General features: G+C 40.5%; 1 protein-coding gene across 3 annotated transcripts in view; it reads right to left on the bottom strand.

The window, feature by feature from the left end:
- Positions 1-22,552, bottom strand: part of ptpn13 (protein tyrosine phosphatase non-receptor type 13) — a 49,083-nt gene continuing 26,531 nt past the window's right edge. The window contains exons 9-49 of one of the 3 annotated variants that reach the window (XM_085279867.1): positions 21,993-22,092; positions 21,277-21,469; positions 19,394-19,468; positions 19,124-19,295; positions 18,613-18,763; positions 18,358-18,496; positions 18,054-18,206; positions 17,451-17,633; positions 17,136-17,298; positions 16,485-16,908; positions 15,826-15,932; positions 15,671-15,724; positions 15,133-15,222; positions 14,695-14,802; positions 14,403-14,534; positions 13,854-14,308; positions 13,318-13,449; positions 12,383-12,476; positions 12,194-12,279; positions 11,912-12,086; positions 10,000-10,214; positions 9,800-9,898; positions 9,346-9,716; positions 9,088-9,247; positions 8,823-8,978; positions 7,210-7,381; positions 6,849-7,059; positions 6,604-6,689; positions 6,331-6,392; positions 5,942-6,097; positions 5,510-5,675; positions 5,357-5,413; positions 5,157-5,260; positions 4,986-5,041; positions 4,795-4,892; positions 4,556-4,704; positions 4,378-4,468; positions 2,464-2,801; positions 1,854-2,069; positions 1,708-1,770; positions 1-1,606 (exon numbers count right to left, since the gene is read on the bottom strand). In XM_085279867.1, coding sequence (XP_085135993.1) covers positions 1,529-1,606; positions 1,708-1,770; positions 1,854-2,069; positions 2,464-2,801; positions 4,378-4,468; positions 4,556-4,704; positions 4,795-4,892; positions 4,986-5,041; positions 5,157-5,260; positions 5,357-5,413; positions 5,510-5,675; positions 5,942-6,097; positions 6,331-6,392; positions 6,604-6,689; positions 6,849-7,059; positions 7,210-7,381; positions 8,823-8,978; positions 9,088-9,247; positions 9,346-9,716; positions 9,800-9,898; positions 10,000-10,214; positions 11,912-12,086; positions 12,194-12,279; positions 12,383-12,476; positions 13,318-13,449; positions 13,854-14,308; positions 14,403-14,534; positions 14,695-14,802; positions 15,133-15,222; positions 15,671-15,724; positions 15,826-15,932; positions 16,485-16,908; positions 17,136-17,298; positions 17,451-17,633; positions 18,054-18,206; positions 18,358-18,496; positions 18,613-18,763; positions 19,124-19,295; positions 19,394-19,468; positions 21,277-21,469; positions 21,993-22,092 — 6,290 coding nt within the window. In that variant the 3' untranslated portion in view covers positions 1-1,528. The remainder of the gene's footprint in view (positions 1,607-1,707; positions 1,771-1,853; positions 2,070-2,463; positions 2,802-4,377; positions 4,469-4,555; positions 4,705-4,794; positions 4,893-4,985; positions 5,042-5,156; positions 5,261-5,356; positions 5,414-5,509; positions 5,676-5,941; positions 6,098-6,330; positions 6,393-6,603; positions 6,690-6,848; positions 7,060-7,209; positions 7,382-8,822; positions 8,979-9,087; positions 9,248-9,345; positions 9,717-9,799; positions 9,899-9,999; positions 10,215-11,911; positions 12,087-12,193; positions 12,280-12,382; positions 12,477-13,317; positions 13,450-13,853; positions 14,309-14,402; positions 14,535-14,694; positions 14,803-15,132; positions 15,223-15,670; positions 15,725-15,825; positions 15,933-16,484; positions 16,909-17,135; positions 17,299-17,450; positions 17,634-18,053; positions 18,207-18,357; positions 18,497-18,612; positions 18,764-19,123; positions 19,296-19,393; positions 19,469-21,276; positions 21,470-21,992; positions 22,093-22,552) is intronic. The other 2 variants (XM_085279868.1, XM_085279869.1) reach the window with 2 other exon arrangements.

Here is a 22,552-nt window from a genome sequence, read left to right as displayed (position 1 = left end):
AGATATAAACAATATTTATTGGACACTTTTGGATAATTGCCCTGGGTCAACAACACAATGGGAAGCCTCTCTTTTACAGAATTACATGTGCCAATGAAACATTTTAACAGTATGCCTATAAGAAAAACCAGCCTTGAGGCAACCATAAAAATGCTGTCCAGTATGTATTGGGCAATATAAGCTTTATTTTGCATATCTGGGTAACTAAACAGCCATTTAAAACAATCATGAATATGTTTGAACACATAGCAATATTTCCAGAATTGTTTTACAATTATAAAACACTGAATTTTGGCACCACACGGTGGTTAAAAACTGGTAAAAGACAAGCCATCTCTGCTCCAATACCTCCTGCTTGAGCTGGATGTAGGCAAGTAGATTAAATCAGGGCATTTTAGATGAATCACTACATAAAGAGTATGGGCATACATTACATGAGAACCTGTAAGACAAACATTGCAATGGAGTCATCAGACAGTTAACACAATGTAAGGGCTCGAATGTGTAATCTCTGTTGAAGACCACTGAACTGTTGACTTACTTATACGGTTGATTTTGGAATCACAGTTTAAAGAGGTCTGCTCTCTGATCTCAAACTACAGCTTTAATTATCTCTTGAAAAGTCAATAGCCTCCATAGAGATTCAACATCAAGATCCTTATTATTCCGTAATTGTGCAGGAACTGTGTGGAGCGCAGATGTAGTCGTTCTAGTAACCCACAGTTATACAAGCTGTAATCTCTCCCTCCAGTGGTGTTTATTAATAAGCAAATAAGGAAAAGTCACGTTAGGTTAATGCTTCTACGGGTGATGTTTAGTATGTGATGGCATCTTTTTATAGACAGAACAAAATGCACACATTTAGGCTGACAAATATTCTCAAAAGTATGCTAAAATGATTTATGTACTTTAAAAAAAAAAAAAAAGAAAGACAAAAAAAAGGCAAAGTAAAATATTTCATTTTTTTACCCCCCAAAAAGAAATATTCCTCTACATGTTATTTAAAACGTATCCAGTTTAATTTTTCAGGAGATGAATATGTACACTTTCAATTTCATCATTTGCCTCAGGAAGTGAGCAGTTTACTGTATAATAGATTTACATAGCAAATACTGACATAGTATTCTGTCAAGGCATGTTCCAGCATCAAAATAGGCTTCAAAGTACATAATATTGTTCCACATAAAATAGAAAATCGCTGATCATATTATAATTATTTTAGGGTATCCAAAAATCTGAACACCCCCCCGCCCACATCAATGTACTCTCGTGCGTGATAATTACAATGACAATCAGCAGTTCTTATAGATGCACTAAAAGGAAATAGCAGCCAGAGGGGGAGGGGAGGGCGGACAGGTAAAAAATATACTTCTTCTAAAGGATTTACTCTTGAGCTATCAAATAGATTAAGGCAATAAAAAACAAAAGAAAAACAAAACTTGTAGTGTAATTTGGCAATTCTCATTTTTTATTTTGCTTTCATCAAAGAGTCATCCAGCCTCCACATGACAGCGATTCAGGGTTTCTACTATCCTGAGATGTTTTCTTCTGCTTGAAGGCATCGGAGGACATAGAGGATCACTTGATAGCAGAAAATATACTGCTCCTGGAAAAGGAAAAGAAAAAAAAAAAAAGAGAGGGAAATGTAAGGGAAAGCTTGGGAGCTACTAAGATGTGTAAATGCTACTAAGCTTAAAACCAAGTCACCTCTGTTTGAACCATTCCTTGTCTCTGAAGCCTCATGTTCCTGACAACGTCTGAAATATCAAACTACCAAAAGAAAAAGAAAAAAGGAGATTAGAAGTGATACTGAAAAAAGTTATTATTAAATTTATAAGATGAAAAATACTGACATCTGCATCTTTACTGATGAGACCCAGAACCACATCAATGCAGATGAGGGTCCCTGAACGACCAATGCCTGCACTGCAGTGTGTGATTATAGGCCCCGACTGATGAACGTGCCGCATGTAGGATATGAACGTGAGCAGCTGCTCAGGTTGTGAAGGTGTCCCATGGTCGGGCCATCCAGTGTAGTTTAGATGAGTAACAATCTGGTTTTCATTAGTCTGGAAAGAAGGAAACTCATATGTCAATGTGGACAATTCAAGTAGAAACATCTTAAATTAGGGATGTCAAACATAAGGCCAGAGGGTGAGAAACAGTTCAGCAAAGAGTCCAATCCGGCCCACTGGTCTGCTTTGGAAAATTAAGAGTGTGTAGATTTTGGACTTTATCAATAGCGAAAGCTGTAAAACATAAGACCCATCACCCCTAATTAGCATTCATATTACACCACAGTAATAGTCTGATATTAATAAAACTAAAAAATTAAACTTGATGTGAAAAAACATTTTAACTAAAATAAACCTACAAACTAAACTGCGATGTAAAGTTTGACATCCCCGTCTTAAATTATCTGCACAATCAATCTATACACCGATATACATGATACATATTTACCTGGACATCTTTGACCTCGATGACACGGATGACGAAGTTGTCCAGGTGCTGGTCTTTGATAAGTGTTATCTGTAATCTGTCATCCACCATCTCTGCCGTCCTCGGCGTGTCTGGCCAGTACCGCTGACATTTGACTTTCCCCCCCTCAACCTCCTGGGTCATCATTGCAATCACATTGGACTTCTGCTCCCACACCATCTGCCAGAAGTCCCCCAGAGTAGTGGGTAAGGGTCCTTGACAGGCAATGTACATGAAGTTCTCGTCCTTCACCGACATATTAATGAAGTTGGCGTTGATGTAGCCTCCGTCTTTGCCGAGGACAACACGAGTTGTGTCAACTAGAAGAGACGTCATGAAAAGTTTCAGGATTAAAATTTGAATTCAGAGAAAAAAGTACTAAAAAAAGCCATTAAAGTACAGTAGATGTACTGTAATAAAAGAGGATGTAGCCTCAGACCATGAGAAGAGACACAAGTGCTGTGGTTGGAGCATGAGGGGACAGTAAACATTTTATGGACAACTTTGTGGTTTCAGTTGTCAGTCTTATTTAATAGAGAAAGTTTATTTTAAGATGGGACTACTTTGCACATGACAAGTCTCTACATCTTAAAAGTGTGGAGTGTCTAGGTGTGGGGAAGAGGGAACTGATAAAGCATAGTATCATAATAATATATTTTCTTCCGCTTATCTGGGGCTGGGTCGCAGGGGCAGCAGCCCAAGCAGAGAAGCCCAGACCTCCCTCTCCCCAGCCACCTCCTCCAGTTTATCTGGGGGAACACCAAGACGTTCCTAAACCAGCCGAGAGATATAATCTCTCTAGTGTGTCCTGGGTCTGCCCGGGCCATCCTCCCGGTGGGACATGCCCAGGGGGCATCGTTGTCAGATGCCCAAACCACCTCAACTGGCTCCTTTCGATGTGGAGGAGCAGCGGCTCAGAGTAGAGCAATCCGTCTGTCGATCTCCTGCTTCCTTCTCCCATCACTCTGAACAAGACCCCGAGATACTTAAACTCCTCCACTTGTATCGATATAGGGACACCAAATATTAGGATCTTATTATATAAAATGTCAATAAAATTATAACTCTTTAGTACTAGTATAATAAATCAATTACTTTTTCAATCCAAAATAGCATTCAGCATGTGGGACGAAGTTGGTAAAACTATAATGGAGGTATCAAAGAAAGAAATCAGGAAAGTGCTGTCTATATCTGAATATGGACCTATTTTGGAATTTCCTAAAAAAAGAACCAAAACAAAAAAAACAAAAAGGTTGGAATATTTAAAATGAGGTCCAGATCAAAGTAAAATACTCTTGAGATAATACGAGTATAAGGGCTCATGTCACAAACTGCCAAAGCCTGCTGAGAATAGCGAGGTAATCAGCTCAACCGAAAAACCAACCAACACTGGGCACACTTAGTTTGACAAATCTAGGTTCCAATTTAGAGGAAGTCAAGAAATCACCTATTTTATGTGAAAATATCTGCATCCACACAACACTGAGAAAAAAAATGAATAGGGAACTGCATGTTAAAAAAAAAAAGGAAGCCAAGTGTGCGACACTTCTCTACAGTGAAGTCAAGGGTGACGTTGAAGAAGGTTTGTGAAAGGGTTGCAATATTGCAATATATGCTATTGTAATGTGACAATATATTTGAAATTCAATACTATATGTTGGGTTAGTATCATTATCTGATTCCAATTACTCTGACAGGGACTTTGCTTTCAGATCCACACTTCGTTTGTCACACATGGACCAAGACAGGAACCGCTAAAATGCTCAAGCTGACATTTCACAACAGTAGTCTACAAACCAGTGGGTGATGTCACAGTGGCTACAACCATCGTTCATATACAGTTCATAGTCCATGTTATTAATAGTAATCACATAGGGAACTGCTAGTTTTTCTTACAGGGGACAATATTCTTATAGCGATTCTTCTTCTTGTTCTCCTTCGTCTGACCGATCAAACAGTCGTCCAGCGGCTGGAGATTCTGAAGATTCTGCCAGAACGGAAAATGGATATTCAGAAAAATCTAATGAAAACTATTGTGATTTATTCTTTGACAATGAAATTCAAAGAGTCATACTTCAAACTCCTGTAGAGGCACTTTCTGTTCCAAAAGTCCCCTCATCATGCGAACCACACTGTTGAGCTTTTGTCCCGTGTACTGGCCTTCAGGGACCACTCTGACAAGGGGCAAAGAGGTCAGCTCGTCCTCTGTGATGATTGGCCCGTCTGTGCGAAGACATAAACGAGGGAATTAAAAGTTTTGTAAGTAACTTATGACAATTATTTACATGTATTGTCTGAGACACTGACTCCTACCATCTTTTGACTTTGAGTTCATGTTTTCAATTGGCAGTTCATCGCTTCCCCACGTGATTTCATCATCGTCTGGCTGCCCAGCACTCATCTGCAGGTAGCTGTTGGTTCAACACAAACAGCCAAGAGGTCTTAATATAAATGATGTACAACCTTAAATCTGATGAGTGCACATCTAAAAAGTAAAATCGTACTTTTCATTGTGTGGATTGTCAACACTTTCCTCATTCCATCTCACCTTTCGGGAGTTCTGCAGTAAAAACAAACAAACAAACAAACAAAAATCAAATGACACAAACAAAACAACATCAGAAAAAGCAGACGGTTGTTTCTGTGGTTTCTCAAATGGCGAGTTTGATTTGTACCTCAGGAGAATCTTCTGGTAAAGAAGAGCCATCGCCGTCCGTGTCCTCCGAAAGCTCTGTGCCCTGCTCGGTCTCTCTCCTCTCTCCTAGTTCATCATCATAGTCTGTGAAATATGGGAATGTAGTTTATGTTGTTTTGTTGTTGTTGTTTTACACATTTATAACTTTCCAGTTCATTCTGCAGCCTGTGTGTGCTATACCTATAGGTGGTATGACAGGACACAGCTTAGTCTTCATGCTACTGTCGCCACTCAGACCTGAAATAAACACGAGCAGGTTGCTTTAGAAAATATTCAGAAAGAAAAATACACTCATGAGACAAAAGTTTAAAAAATACAAGTGCATGATTTTACCAGTATTTCCATTGCACTTGTCGGAGTTGATGGGTAGAGAGGCCAGGTATGTGTTTGGGTTCTGGTCTGGTGGTCTGGATACAATAAGATGCACCAGGCCTTTAGTTTTACGGATGGTGGTGACAGCTTTGGTATGGGACACACCTGTCATTAGCTCTTCATTCACCTACAAGACGGAGAGCCAGTCAGTCAGGGCTGTATACAGTCTCAGAAAATCCACAGAAAATACTTTCTTTACTTTGTAGCCAATTATTTACAAAATAGTCACAAAAAGAAAATGCTTTTTTAAATTATTTTAAATTCTGTGTTATTACAACACAGAATTTAAGAGATTCATGTTAAAAACAACAACAACAAAAATAAATCTACAAGTAAATCACAATGTAATGTGTTTTGTTTAACAAAGCACATTCCAAGTCCAAAAACACTCACTTTAAGCAGCCTGTCTCCTACTTGCAGCTTGCCTGAGGACTCTGCTACTCCTCCTGGTGTGATGGATTTAACAAAGATCCCTCTCTCCCCTCCAATTACGGAAAACCCCAGACCTCCTGACGGCGGCTTCTCCAGATCTACCTTTATGATCTCTTCCTGCGTTTTCAGCAAACAAATGTGGAGTCACCTTTGATTTGTCATTCAACACTTCAGCAAGTTACTTTTTTTGTTGGTTGGGTAACTGTCTGCGTTCCATTAACAATAACACCTGATGAACTCCACCGACATATTTCATAGCTGTTTGCTTGGCAAAACATAACCAACACAAGAACATGTTTTCACCCCCAGGGCACCAACATAATTAAAAAAAACAAACAAAAAAAACTCACCTCTAAAGGACAAAGTGCTGCGAGACCTTCTGTATCTCTTAATTCTTCCCCTTTAAGGAACCCTTAAACAGAAAACAAAAGTTGCAGTTACGCTTATCCCATTATTACTTTGGTTTATCGAGTTTTTATTATCATCCCCTTTTTAAAATAAAGTTTTCACACCATCTTTAAATATTTGGCAAGTAAGAAACTTGATATGAGTAAATCTATTCTTATTTAGATCGATTTATCAGAGCACCTGTAAGTCACATTTCTTTAGATTATAAAGCATACCATTCATGGTGGATGAAACCGTCGTGCTAACATTGTTGTTGAGAAAAGAAAGCCTTTTCTGCATAGGACAAACTGGCTTTCCATCCCTGTTAGAGTAAATAAAAGAAAATAAAAGTTACCGAGATTATTGTTAAGATCTTGTATTTTCTGTAATGTGCAATGCTATTAAGACAAAAAACATAAAAACAAGCACCAAAAAAAAAATTCACAAAGGATAGATGTTATTCTTTTTTAGTGTAGACTACCTTGTGGCTTTTAGCGTGAGTTCACTGGGGGAGTGCTCCAATAGCCTAGTGCTCTCACTGAGAGTCAGGTCCTGGGTAGGGGCCCCATTGATGTAGTGGATTAGGTCAAGTGGCATTAAGCTTCCTTCTTTAGAGGCTAATGAACCCGGAAGAATATCTTTCACATATAAGATCCCGTACAAACTGTCACTACCACCATCCAGTACCAAACCTGGGGAATGAATAAAGAATAAAAATATTAAGATTTGATTCTTAAGAACTAATTTCTGATGCAACCTTTGGGAAGATTTTCAAGACATTAGTGGCTTAATGTGAGACACACCAGTGATATTTTCTTTTCTTAATCAAGGTCGTTTCTTACCCAGTGGTTCTTGGTTCATCTTGAAGTAAATGTCAGGCAGCAGATGAGCTTCTATGGTGGGTTTAGGAACCTCCAAGACCCTTCCTACCACCAAGTCAACCACCCGAGGGGCAGCACGCACAAGATTGACCACCTCGGTGTGGCCCATATCGCTCACATCAGTGTTATTCACCTGTAGACAAAAAACATTCATTCAATGTATAATGGTTTGGGAAACACAAAGGAACAGAGAGCCAGACTGTTTCCAGTTTGTACTTGATAACCGCCTCTATATGTCTGTGTAGGTTCTCAGTCATCCAGGTCATAATAATCGAAGGAGCTTGGAAAGAAAAGCAACTGGACTTCTTTAAGTTTCCATAGTGTCCATTGATGTAGTTTCACTCTTTAGTTGCATACCTACAACTGAGGCAGTGGAGACTGTCAGAAAATCAACTACAGCAAGACAGCTTCTTAGAAAACAGAACTAGTTTTACCCCGATCAGATTTGCACACTATTAGACCTCTGCCTTAGCACCACATAATTTAAATACATTTAAATACAACAAGGGTTTCTGCAGACAAAAACATGGATGTGCCATGGCCTACCCAGTGTCTTCCAATGTAGCCAATCTTTACATGGAGCTAGTAGAAAGTAAAGTTCTTGGCTCTTTCAAAGGGACAGCACCTAGCCACTGGTACTGATACATGGTGCAGGCTGTTCACATCAACTCAGTGGAAACAAAGTCACCAGGGGAGACAAAGGATAACAGTTTGCCATTTCTGGGCCATGCTGTGCACATTGAGGAGAATGGAAACCTCAACATTAAAGTTTAGCCCCCACACAGAGACAAGTACCTGCTTTTTGACTCCCACAACCCTCTGGAACACAAACTTGGAGTAAACAGGACTCTGCAACACCGGGCAGAATACATTCCTTCTAAGCCAGATGGAAAAGAAAGGAACGCACACATGTAGAGAAAACTCTTAAAACATGCGGTTATCCCAACTGGGCTTTCATCAAATCAGCAAAGATGCACAGTAAAGAAGGTCACCAACTAGGGAGAAACAGGACAAACGGACAATCCCTTATGTAGCAGGTTTGTCAGAGAAGCTCAGGAAAATTATCTTCGAGCACGAAAACCCAGCCACACACTCAGACAAAAACTGGCTCATGCCAAGGACAAAACTCCCAAACACATACTAAACAACAGGAAAACCAAACAGCCACCTCATAAACACATGGCACAAGACAGAAGAGCCACCTCAACAGGACAAGACTCTGCATCTAAAAGAAAAAAGGTCAATCTTTCAATGATGCTAATGTACACATTTTAGACAGAAAAGGCAGATAGATGGCTTTTTTCACTCCTCTTGCAAACTATGTCCATGTGAATGACCATCCTTGAACAGAGGGGGTGGCCTGCGACACCAGCTGTCTGCCATCTATAATCCAGTTTTGAAATCCCTTCCCAGGTGTGTTAACGCCCTCTTACATCTTGCGTCAGCTGATCTCAATACGTCACACAATAGGGTGAGGCAAGGTCTCACAATGATTTCACCTGAAACCTCTGCTGATAATGATAATCCACACGCTTTTCACACCTTGGCACATAGTGAATAATGGGAATTTATACCGTGATCATTCGGTCCCCGGGCCTGAGCCTTCCATCTCCTTTGGCTGGATCCTGGATGATGTCATGGATGTAACATCCATGATCATTGCCTTCAGTGAGGGTGAAGCCAAGGCTGCCCTTTTCTGACTTCACCAAAGAGACCTGTAGCTCTACTTCCTAGCAACAACAAAAACACATAACCTCAGTAACAGGAATAACATCTTGATCCACATTTTAGTGGAAACCCTAAAATGATTAGATTATGATTCCCTTCCTCAGTTCTTACTGGGACGAATTCATCTCCATCCTGTCCATTGCCAGGTGCAGTGAGGTTCAAGGGCAGAGGTAGTGGAGGAGGCAGGGGATCTGGGCTTGGGGAAGACAGGGAGGACACCTTCGGAAAAGTGGATGACTCCAGATCAGTTCCCACTGGGGATGAAAGTCCCCTGACCAAACATCCACAAAGCCAAAATTTAGCAAAAACACTAATAATCACATTTATAACTGATAATGCTAATCGAGTATTTAACATTAGATGAATTACCGGTTGCTGAGGTCTGATCTTGTCATTGATAGATTTGAGGAATAAAAAGCTGAGTGCATGTCATCCAGATGACCACTGCTGTCGTAGCGTCCCAGTCCCGGGTTGCTACCGGAGGTCTGGTAAACACTCCGCTCCCAGTTCTGCCTGCTGTTCTCCACAGAGCCTGCACTGAAAGCTTCTTCCACCTCCTCATCCCCATCGGTGCTGTCGCTGTAGCTGTTGCGTCGGCCAGGGGTTCTGTGTAGCAGCCTCTCCAGGGCGTCTTCCACAGGGCCCTGTTTCTTACTCCCTGGAGCAGACGTGAGCCTTTCTAAGTTCAAGCTGGGCTCTCCAAATGTCCCTGGTGTCTTTCTAGGCGATGGCTTAGGTGTCTAGGAAGAAATTTGGTTCAATTTAAGTTTTCAACTAATGCTTGAAAGACTCTCAGTGATGAGGAAAATATTAAGTGACTCACCAAAGCTGCAGTGTCCATCTCAGGAAGAATGCCATGCTCAGGTCTACAGAGAAGCAAAGTCACCTCTTGACCAGTTCCTCTCAGAGCGGATATCACCTCCTACACAAAATGTAAAGGAACCACAATTTCAAACACATTATGACATCAAATAACTTTGATGTGATTCTTGAATGGGAACTGAGACAAAGTGTATTACATACATGTTGCGAGAGTCCTTTGAGTGGGGTTTGATTGACACGCAAGATGACATCACCAACTTTGATACGACCGCTTTCTGCGGCTGGCTGGCCAGGAAACAGTTTTTTAACCCTCACCATGCTGGAGCCAGGGGGTTCGTTGGGGATGTTCTCCTCTCGGCTAAAACTGAAACCCAGCCCTGATGTGTTTTTCAGCAGGCACACCTCAAACATATTATCTGTGAAACAGAACACATGAATTTGCAGTTATTGCCATAGATGGTCGATGAATGGTCACACAGAATAAGATAAAATATAAAACCAGAATGAATTATAGCTTATTATAATAACAGCCATATAATACACTAACAACCTGTAGACGGTGTACCCAACCTCTTAAAATTACATGCAAATAAATATAAGGAAAGGATGTTCTTTTGGGGGTGTGGGGGGCTCAAAACTGGATTTTATAGTCTGATTTGGTAAAACATTTAGTATATTGTATATTAGGAACCTGACTAAAAACATACAACTTCAGGACACGCCTGATACACAAAACAAAAAGTGCATTCCCAACTTGTATTTATAACCAGTTAGGGAGAGCAAAAAACTAAAGGATAGTCCAGCTCTTGTTGCAGAAGAGCAATTTATGTAGATTCTGCCCATCTACTCAGCTCTAATACAACAGCAGTGTGCAAACGATGGGTTGTACACACATGCTCATTTGATCTTGATGTAAGTCTTGGTGTAACACTGCTAAAAAAAAAAAAAAATACATTGTATGACCAAATTTGATTGTTTACAGGTGGACACAAGTATCAAAAAGAAATGGTGCATATATCTTAAAAAGTCTGTTAGCCTTTTTAAAACTCAAGATGGCTGTTGGCAAAAGAAGACAATATAATTTGTTATTCAGAGTAACTATAAAGTAAATGTCAAATCACATATGTTCAATAATGTAGAAATTTACTTTAGAAGTCTGAAACTACTCTTTTTTTTCTTTTTAAATCATTTGCAAACAGTCTCCAGTAGTACAGGAATTACTATTCATTTCCATTACATCTGCTGGATGGACCCTTACATTCTCACCTGCAGAAAAGCAAACTCGTATTGCTTATGGTTGCACAAGAGTTAGAGGAGGTTGTCTACTATTCCTAAGATCAGTGGCTTGATCTACTGCGTCCATATGTGGAAGCATCCTTGGACAAAATACTGTAAAACGCCTCTTAAGCATCTATCTGGGCTTTAAAAAGTGGCTGCAGGTTGCAGTATAAAAGTAATTCGTGTGCTAGGTGAGGGTAAAAAACCCCCAGAAAAACCGCATTATAGAAACTACAGTCGTTTTACAATGACTAAACTAGGAGAGGGTGGAACATTAACCAACTAACCTAACTTACTTGATGGTGCAGTTAGATTAGTTATGCAGGTAAGTTAATACATCAAAGAGCTGGGCAGCGGAGTGGAGCATGTGTTGCCTTGGAGCAAGAAGGTATGAACCTGCCAAAAGACCTGCCTGTCAGGTTATTCTAAAGTCCCTTTTTGGTGCCATAGTAAGTGGTTATCTGTCTCTCTGCAACTGCCTGTTGAAAAGATAAGTGGCTATTTAAAAAAAAAAACAAAAAAACCTTAAAATTAAAATAATAGCATGGTGTGCCCTGAGAGCCTGGGTAAAAGAGTCTTTATGCATTTATCACGTGAAATTCACTGAATTGCACAGGAAAAAAAAAAGGCACCTAATGAATATTAAATGTCTGAACCTAGCTTTGTTGCAGTGCTACGAAAGAGGTCAAAGGATAATCCCTCAACCTGCACTTTGCTGTGCATTTTCAATGATAATTAGACCACTGAAATTAGACCACAGAAAACAGGAAAAAGCATTACAGGGTGCGTTAAAATGGATCTCCAATCCCAAAATAAACCACACCACATCCTTTACCTTGTGTGATGAAGCTGTACTCTGGTTTTTCTTTGGCTTCGAGTGTCTGCTCCTTGTTCTTGGTCGGACTTCTGTCGTAGCCAGTGCTGGCAGATGGTGGAGTGTTCTTAGGTGTGAGGGGAGCGTGGATGCTGTTTGCAGGTACGTGACCCCTCTCCAGCAACAAGTGCACTGTCTGAGCCACGCAGGAAGTAAAACTAAGTGTTAAGATGCCAGCTAGGCAGCAACATAATTTAAAGATACTGCTCACATGGTGGCTCATGGGAACTGTCATCCCCTCACCTGTCCGGTGTCTCTGAGAGCCTCTACCGCTTGCTGATGAGTGGCCCCCTCCAGGCTCTTTCCATTGACAGCCACCACACGATCACCTAAGCCGCAGACAGACAGGTATTGCCCAAAGACGAAAGAGTCTAAATTTCATCCAATTTCATTTTTTCCTTTGTGCTACATATTTGTTACACTAGTGTCTACCTTTCTGTATCCTTCCATCAAGCTCTGCAGCACCTTTTGGTATAAGACCTTTCACATAGATGCCTCCATGTCGGACAGCAGTGCCAGCTCCTCCCTAAGATAATGACAGAACTCTTAGTGAAATGAGCCAAAGAGAAAATGCATAATTCTTTATTTGTCTGCGGGGGTTGATGGCAGGGTTGGATGTGTTTTATATGATAACTGCTTTATCTTTATTGTGGCTTCAGAACTGTGAAGAGAATATCAAACTGTACAAGAGAAGTATTTTAAAGTAATTTTAACAGAAAATTCAAGACCAGAAGTTTATATTTCAGTTTTTTTGGATCGGGGGTTGAATGAAGCTTATACTTTGGTGCATAAGAACTGTCACAGGTGGAGTAGATGATGATTTTGAAGTTTAGCAAGTTTTGTCAAAGACCAAGTTAAAACTTGGTTTTAGACACTATGAATCATGACCATATGACACAAGCTCCTTTTCCTCTTGTTCAAATGACCTTTTAGGTGGATTTTGTGATTCTGGAGTTTGCTTAGGTATTAAACAAAGCTCTTATTATTTTTAAATCTTCTAAAAATTTAAAAAGACCAACAACACAAGTTCATGTGTGACAGCAGTCTGAAGACATAATAAAGTGATTTGTTAAAATGGTTTAGTGGTTTAATTAACCCAGGTCAATCATATTCAAAATTCCAGAGAGACTAATTAGAGCAGTGATTACTCACATCATTTAAAGTCCCTACTGTAAGAGATACTGTGACATTTCTTTCTTTCAAATCCTTCTTGATTAAAAAAATAAAGTTGACATGCATGAGGGTTAGTATTACCACAAGAACGTCCAACACACGGCAATAAGAAATGAAACCAAACCAAACAACATGTGAACTGGATGAGTCGGGGGGGGGAAAAAAAGGTGCAAAACAAAGAAAAGGGTGAAAACCTTGCCGAACAGTACCGTGACACTTAAGCCCAGGCTGCTGTCTTTTTTGGACAGCTCAATGTCATATAGTTCTCCTGGATGGAGACTATTGACCCCTGAGGCATTACCATTTAAATTTTCCATGATGTTTTCCTGCAAACAGAGAATAGGGCATTACAGTGAATTATCACAAGCCTGAACATGCAGAAAGAAATCAAGGTGAGTGAGTAGACTGACTAAACAAGCCGATACAGTGAAAAAACACAAGGAATATCATGCAGCATACAGTTGCAATGCAGCCTTTCATTGACAGTGTAAATGCAATGACAGGCAAATGTTATAAAGAACAGGCAGTTAGTTGTGCCAAGCATCAGGTTATATGTAATGCTTGTGTATAGAAAACAAACAATCATATTCTGTTCCATTAACGTAAGAAAATTTCTACTAGAAGACACAATTCTGTGTATTATACTTAACGGAGCTCCTAATTGAGAGCCTAGGGCAATGTATAAAAGCAGGGAATCCATTAAAATGAGTCCATTTAAAAATAAACAAACCTTTTTGACCTTTTGTTTCTCTTGACTACTTGAATAAGTTTCCTCGTCCATGTCTGAATCTCCACGGTCAGAATGCTCAGAGACTTTGGGAGCTTCCAGCACTTTAGATTTTCTAGTTTTGGGAGGTAGAGCTGGTGGTGTAGGATCAGGACCTACATTTGGATGTTGGGCAGTGGGTGCAGCACTCCTTTCTAGGTATTGCTGAACTCCACCAGGGGCTTGGTTGGTTTTAGCCACAATGCTCGTCTTAGAGTCTTGAGAACTGAGGGCAGTGTCCTGTTGAGCTGGTGATGAGTTAGATGACTGTATGCCAGCACTTTGCTGTAGAGGGCTGGGGCTTCTTGTTCCTGCATGCTCTTCTGAGGAGGTATCAAAGTCCAGTTCTTGTTTCTGAGCAGAGTTAAGGGACTTAAATGAAGACCCGCGCTGGTAGGGTGAATATCCTCCAGGAGATTCTGTTGGAACAAAAAAGGTTTTGGATAAAAGTCAGGATCAATCCTGACAAGGTGCACATGAAAACAAAAATTATACCTGTAACCCTGATTTTACCTTTGTAGAGCCTCTCTTTGGGCTGTGATACGACGAGAGTAACGTCATCAGGAGAATTCTGAAGTATATCAACCACGGTCGTGTGAGAAAGTCCTTCTAGGCTTTTCTCATTTACAGAGATCAGCCGGTCACCTGAATCAACAAGACCACCGTTGCTCACACAGACAACAACTACTCATATTCACAGCAAGAATGAAACAACCTTAAGAGCTAACCATCAGCACAAGCAGACAACAAGAACACCATCATCTGAATACGGAAGGTAGAAAGTGGCAACAAAAAAGTAGCATACCGGGTTTGAGGCAGCCATTGATATCAGCGGGACCACCGGGAGTGACGGAGCTAATGATGGTGCCAAGGTCTGCGCGGCCAGAGTTCTCTCCTGCTACAACTTGAAACCCTACAGGACAAACACACACCGCAAATGTATGAACCCAAAACTATAAACTGTTGCATGCAAATGTAGAGGCAGCCTCTGGCAAACACCATTTTTGTTTATTCAGCTGAAAGATTTGCATACAGCAAAATTACTGGTTATCCAAGTCCTTAAAATAGAAAAGCAACAGGTTGCCTAAGGGGGAGTTATTCACTTCTTTTAACTCAGAAATCTGTCAAGTATACAGCATGTCCAGGGTCCCCCCAGCATTTCAAGCAGTTTAAAGCAGTTGTCAAAACAGCAGAGACTGTGTAAAATAAAACTAATTTTATGAATATATTCATTCACTCTTACCTAGTCCGTATTTCACATCTTTCTTCAAGTTTACAGTTGTGATCTCTCTCTCTGGAGATGGTAACGCATTAACCTTTTTCTTTAGGGAATCTGTCCAAAGAAAAAACATTAAATACATGACATCTTCTGTAACACAGTTACGTCCTTTTTGAGTTTGGTAAGCAGGGAAGAAAACGCAGCCCACTCTGAAAGCACTACACTGTAACTACTAATCAGTTCAAGAGGACATACAGTGTAGCTGAAGGGCTCCCTCTTTAGTAGAATTGAATAACAAGCCTGAAAAGCTTGGCTAAGCTGGGATGAAAGTTGAGTTCAGTGCCAAGAATTAAGCTATTAAATGGTGGGAGCGGGGCCAAAGCCAAGGTCCACAGGCATCGAGCACTGAGAGAAAAGAGACTGGACTATTTTTTTGTATATATTCATGGTTTGCTAAATCTCAGAGAGATATTGGTGAACAGACTAGAGTTGTAGAGACAGAATGCTAAAAATGAGTAATAATTGGTATCTGTGGGAACAAGAATCACATTTCCTTACGTACCATTCACAGATGCTGGGGTTGAAGGTGGTCCAGAGGAATTGTGCATGCTAACACCTGTGAAAGAATGCAACGCATTAATAAGAGCATTCTTTCAGTATTTCAGGCATGACCTCTACACCTCTGATGCTCCGCTCTTCACAGGTCAGCATTCTTACCTACTACATATGCTTGGCCGGTATCCTCTATGGAAGAGGAGTCAGATTCTTTTTTGGACATGCTGGTGCTCCAGGCTGCGCTGCTGAGGGGTGGTATGCCAAATGATCTGAGAAAGCAAAACACAGATGAGAAAAATTAGGTGTCTTCTACAACGCTGAAGACACTCTCTTAATAACATTAGGCCCCTGAAATTTCTAAGCTAAAAATCACAGGTCATCTGTGAAGCTGACACAAGGGGGAGCAGCTGACACAAAACAGACTTGTTGCTTACTAAAAAAGGCACAATGACACAAACACACACTAAGGCGTATGTACACCCACACACAGACCCCCGGGGGTCAATTACAGGCTGGAGTTTTATATGTCTCTGTAGTGCAGAGTAGTCTCAGCAACAGATCCTCAGTAACTTTAGTCTGCCCTGAAGAGACTGACAGTGAAACCTAAACACATGTACAGGACCCCATACTGGAGGAAAAAGGCATTGAATAAAAAGATAAGAAACACATAGTTTTCTTATTTATTTTTCTTATTTATTCTTATTTCTTATTATAAAGTTAAATTCAGCATTTGCTCATAATTTCCTTTCATTACGTTTCATCAATCTTATGGGAAATAATCCGGGTCTTGCTTTTGACATGTTTTGCTTTTCTCAACTCACTTGTCCTGTTGGTGTAGGATGGAGTCTGTGTCTGAGCTGGCTCGCTGATGTTGCTGGAAGTGAGAGGCCAGTTGGTTGGCTTGTGGCTGACTAAGTCCGCTGTGCGACTGACCACGATACAACTCTGCCAGCCTGTCCTCCGGAGACTCTGGCATTTGCCCGAGGTTGTGGTGGGAACGACTCATTGCTCGGGGATTGGAAAGGACCGTGGAGGCCGCTGGATTGAACCCTGGAAAGTGAAGCTCATCTTGGACTAATACTGAGCCAGACAGTGCCTTATTGAGGGCTGCCTCTGAGTATGAGATTCTCTTCAGTTGGTCTGGGTTGGAGCGTGTCGATAAACTTGGGGCCAGGCTGCCCGAACTCGCTCTCATACCAACGGCATCTCCACTCCGAGAGTCGAGGGAGTACTGCAAACTGTTTTCTGGTGAGCGGGAACATGAAAGACATAAAAGTCTGTCATTCTATAGTAATAATAATCATTAGTGCTTATTAACATGAGGCAGGTAATTCCAAAGAGCTGATTCGTTGATTTATTCCAATTAGTGTTGCCTGTGACAGATGCATCAAGTTAACCCTCATCTCTATTAAAAAACAAGCAGCGCTTAGCTGGCTATATATTTACATCATTCTAAATAATATCTTGCTTACCTAGGTCTTGCTGCTCCTGGTTGTTTTGGCGAGCCTTCATCTGCAGGTGGAACTTATGCTGATCTGAACACAGCTGTAGCAAATACTGACATGTCTTGTTGCTGTCTGTCTGAAACAGGTGCTTAATGCCATCTGATGTGTTCTGAAGGCAAATCTTCTTTTTCTGGAGGATTACAGACAAAAAAGAAACAAAAAAATGCTAATAATAATAAACAAAGTGAAAATGGCCATCAATTGGATTACACTATAGTGGAAAACAAATACTGGTATACTGTAATACAGGTTTATTTCGAATAATAAGAGTCAAGCGCATACCGCAAAGGAAATCTTCTTTGTCTCCCTCCAGGGGAACCTTAGCACTGGGGTACGATTTCCATTAAGGACTTCAAAAATGAGCACCCCCTTGGAGTAAACACCCAGCATGATCCCTGTCTGAGATCTCTTCTCAGGAAGCACTCGATGGAAGTGGACTCCATATTCTGTCAGCTTCTGGCTCATCTTTAAAGACAAGAGAGATGGTACTAAGATACTCAAATAATAATCAAATTAACATAGAAAACAGGAACTTTCCAAATGAGAACCAGGGGTTAGTTTTTTGGGGTTTTTTTTCAAATTAAGGTTGATGAGGAAGCAAACATCCGTTTTTGTAGTCTCCAATGAGACAAAAAATACAACAAAATGAAATTTAAACAGACATTTTGCTCTTGTTACGGTACTTATTTTTTGTCAAACATACACTGCATGTCAGTCCTTCTGCCGAAGTAAACTGTTTGGTATAAAATAATCATTTACATCACAAAATAAAAACCTTGAGTTGCAATTTATTACTGAAAAAAATAACTTCAGCCATAACTGAATATATTTTTGATATCGACATGAAAACTGAATTTAAACGCAGTCTACTTTATTATTGCCAACCTTAAGGAACTCAAACTCCGCCTCAGATTCTGTTGCTCCGTAGTAGTTGCTGTGAAGCTTTGGCAGATCCTCCCTGATGGTGGTCTGGCCCACTTTGTCCAAGACAGACATCGAGAGATAGTGCTCCATTCGGAAATAAGTCTTCCCATGGAGCTGCAGGATCGGGATTAATGAGATTATTTTTAAGATACTTTTATTGTTTTATATATACAAGAGTCAAATGAAATACATTTTTTTTAAAGTCATACGAGAAAAGAAACTTTTAGTTGACTGATAACAAACAGATAAACAGCTGAGTGGGTACCTCAGGTTGATAGTCACCAAATTCAGCCTGCAATGCCAGAGAAGCCAGCAGCATGGCATCTTCTGTGCCGCAGCGCACTCTTTCCTCCAAGATGTCCTTCCTCAGCTGTAGGTAGTACTGATGTTTGGTCAATGCGTGCCTAGAATCCACAGAAAATCACTTTAAGCGGTTAATATGCCAACATGAACACACTGTTATTTTTTTTATGTAACGACAGCACACATTTGGCTTTTCCAGCTAATTGTGTGCACTTACTGTATTAAGTTGATATCTTCAAGGAAGAATTTGATGCGGAAAAAAAGGTTAAAAAGCATGTCAGATCTCCTTTTCTTGGACTCCTCCTTCCATCCCTCTGGGGCCACTTTGGATAATTTGGCATCAAGATCAACGAAGAAAAACTCATTTTCTGTGTGTGATTTTCAGGATGAAAGGGTTAGAAAGTCAAGTTAGGCTGGCTTAAGCTTTGCATCTTTACAGGAAATTGATCAAAATGAACAACTAAAACCAACCAAACCGATATTTGTTTATGTGCATTTATACACTTTTAAACTTTCCACTTCAAAAATGAAAACATTTATTTCGAATACAATTTGAGTTAATTTTAAAGAACTTTTAAAATGCTTTTTTCTTATGTGAGAATTAAGACCTCTGGGGGCAACTACTAAAGACTAAACAAACAAAGAACAACTGTGAAACACTTATCAAAATAACACAAGATCACATCCATTCTCTCACACACACACCTCAAACCACAAACACACAATACCTTTGAGGTATGCGAGGCCGAAGAGATGATGCTCCACAAGTCCAGTGTGAGCAACCACCATGTCAAAAACGTCTTTACACACTGCCTTGATGTCACAGCTCAGCTCCAGCTTTTGGCCATTGAGCAGTACCACACCCACCTTCCTCTGCACTTCTTCCACCTTCCCACGTTTCTTGAGTTAAAGAATACAAAGCATGGAGTAATGGTTTACAAACAGATATAAAAATATGAATTCTTTGGCTTCAAGATGGCATAACTTTACATTCTCACCATTATTGACGAGGGAACAGATAAGGGCACGCAGGGCTCGCTGGCCATCTTCACAAACTCGGGTCCGTGAAAGTTCTACCACATAATAAAAAAGTCACTGTTAGACTTAAGTTTTATTTTACCAGCACACTAAAGGGTCTTTTGAAAATTACAACTGCCCTCTCACCCATGATATAAAATATGCATAACACAAATACTTCACACTAAGCTGCCACTTTATTAGGTATACCTACTCAGTTGCTTGTTAATGCAAATATCTAATCAGCCAGTAATTTGGCAACAACCCAGTGCATTTAGGCATGGAGACATGGTGTAAACGACCTGCTTAAGTTCAAGCTGAAAATCAGAATGGGGAAAGAAAGGAGGATTAATGTCACTCTGAATGTGGCACGGTTGTTGGTGCCAGATGTGCTGGACTGAATATTTCAGAACAGGAAACGAAGGCCAAAATTCACACAGGCTCACTATAAAAATTGAACAACAGAAGATTGGAAAACATTCCCTGGTTCAGTGATTCTTGATTTCTTCTGAGAGACTCAGATGGAAGGGTCAGAATTTGGCCTTAACAACATGAAAGGATGCATCCATCCCACCTTGTATCAAGGCAACTGGTAATGTTGTAATAATGTGGGAGATATTTTTTCTGGAAAACCTTGGGCCTCTTAGTACCAAACAACATAACCACCTTCAGTATTGCTGCTAATTACGTTTATCCCTTTATGACCACAGTATGCCCATCTTGTGACGGTTACTTCCAGCAGGATAGCATGCCACAAAGCTCAGATCATCTCAAACTGGTTTCCTGAACATGACAATGAGCTCACTGTACTCAAATGGTCTGCACAGTGACCAGATCACAATCTAATGGAGCCCCTTTGGGATGTGGTGGAATGGCAGATAGGCATCATGGATGTGCAGTTGAGCAATCTGAAGCAACTCTCTGATGCCATCGTGTTAATATCCACCAAAATCTCTGAATAATGTTTCCAGCACCTTGTTGAATCTGTGACACAAAGAATTAAGATACTCTGAAAGCAGAACGGGTACAACCAGGTTCTAAAAAAGGTATAACTCAAAGTGACCAAAGTGACGTAGTTTAAAAGCTCTCAGCAGAGCATTATGCACTCATTTGCAGGTCAGAGAGAGATATGAATATATGCTTTATAGTGTTGTACACATTTCCTTGTTGATTTTTTTGTTTTGTGTTTTTGCTATAATTGAATCTCACATGAGTCAGAAGAGCAGGACTCCTCTTCCTTAACTCACATGCTGTAGGTTTTTCCAACTGGAAACCTTTATTTCCTAAATTCCACCAATTATAATCAACCACAAACACACTAAAAAGTCTAGTCCTAGCAAGGGTGCTTAATTTATTGGCAATATAATATTCTATAGTATTTAGGGTATACTGGGAACAGCAACACAATTGTTACCATGCTTACCAACTGTGTTGATAAGCATGGTAACTACTATTTGGTATTTGGTAAATACTGCCAAATTAGACCATCCCACAAGGGGGAAAAAAAGGGAGGGAAAAAAATCCACACGTCCCACAATCCTACATACTTTTAATTACTATAAGGAGGCTGAAATGAATTATGTACTCCAGTCAGCAGTTCATCTTTAGAGCATCAACAAGTTTGCTGCCAATGAGCTCATGTGAGTCTAAATTATACATCCATCATCAAATATTGCAATGCAAACACGCTTCAAGGCCACAAATGCTCAGAACTTGGATGCCGTTCTAGAGTTAGTGTGCTCCATAGTGATTAAAGAGCCTTTCTATTTAAATAAGAATGTCTTTGTAAAGAAAAAAAAAAGGCCAAAACTGCAAGAAAGATCATAATTAACAGAACATCAGTAATACTGCTACATGTGCAAACCTTGAGTTTGCGTGGAGGTACAGAAGAGGTATAGAGAGACTCTTGAAGGGCCAAGGGGTCATCTGTGGGGTAGAGGTTGGCCCTGGACAGCCTGTGGGCCATGTGGGCCTGAAGCCGCTGTACTTCCTCCTCCTGCCTCTGCAGCAGCAACTCTGCTCCAACCAGAGTGTCTTCAGCTCCCCCCTCATTGTGCCTGCAGGGAAAAGAAGAGAAGAGGATGGGTGTCAGAAGAGTCTGATGCTGTCTATAAGCAGAAAGGAAGCTATTCTCTCTGTGCGAGTGTGTGGTGGGGTTTATGTGAAGATACGTCTTCTATTTGGACACTTTGTTTCATTTTTTATGTAATGGACAAGTTTAAAGCTAGCAGCAAAATGGCTTTTTGTGTACAGCTGATGTTTTCGCTTTAGCATTCTGGGGAAAAAGGGAAGAAAAAGGGGCTCTGCTGTGGGACAAATTGTTGAGCAGGCTGAACAACAGCAGGCAGTTCTGATCTATAATGCCAGAGATTAGAGAGAGACAGAGAATGTTGAATGTGGATGTCACATTAGATGACCTCACTAGTGAAGCATGGAGCTGACCCTGCCAAGCCACACCAGCTGTATGTTTGTGGCTTAGAGTACCAAACAGGATAGCTTCCACATTCACCAGGATATTTGTGATGTGGGGGTGGGATGGGTGAGGGGCACGTGAGGGGGGTGGGAGAGACTGGGCATTACCTGTGTCTGTTTGCATTGTGGCTTGCCAGCGCCAACGCGTCATGTTCGGTTAGAAGTGCCAGCTGGGAGCCATACCTGCCAATTTCACCAGGTTTCTTAGCTAGAAAAGACAGCAGAATGTCAGTACAATAAACAAAAACAAAGGAAAATACACATCAATTAACATGAATACTTAGGTCCATCATGTAAGTATGCCAAAATTAGCTATACAGGCTAATTTTCCTCTGCAGTCACCAGTAGGCTAGTGGCATTTTTTTTTTTTTTTTTTTTTTTAAACATAAAGAGAAACCCCCCCCAAAAGATGCAAAAGCATCCAAGCATAGAGGTGCACAAAAAAGCCAAAGGGCTAAATGCTGTTTTTACATTTTTATAGTAAAACAGACACGCACACATGGTGCTGCAAATATACCTGTCAAAGGTGCAATTATAGAAGAGTAAAATCAGCACAACAAATGGCATCTCTGTTGCCTTGCAATAAAGTGTGCTGCATTACAGCAACGGTAGGTGTAATAAAGTAATGACATACAGCTTTTCTGTCTTATAAGTTATTACTGAATGCA

The sequence above is a fragment of the Mchenga conophoros genome, linkage group LG7 (assembly GCF_057382185.1).
Source record: "Mchenga conophoros isolate Kocher_MC1m ecotype Shallow Benthic linkage group LG7, M_conophoros_male_GT1.1, whole genome shotgun sequence".
In the NCBI taxonomy this organism is placed as follows: Eukaryota; Metazoa; Chordata; class Actinopteri; order Cichliformes; family Cichlidae; genus Mchenga; species Mchenga conophoros.
This window is presented reverse-complemented; position numbering and strand designations above follow the sequence as displayed.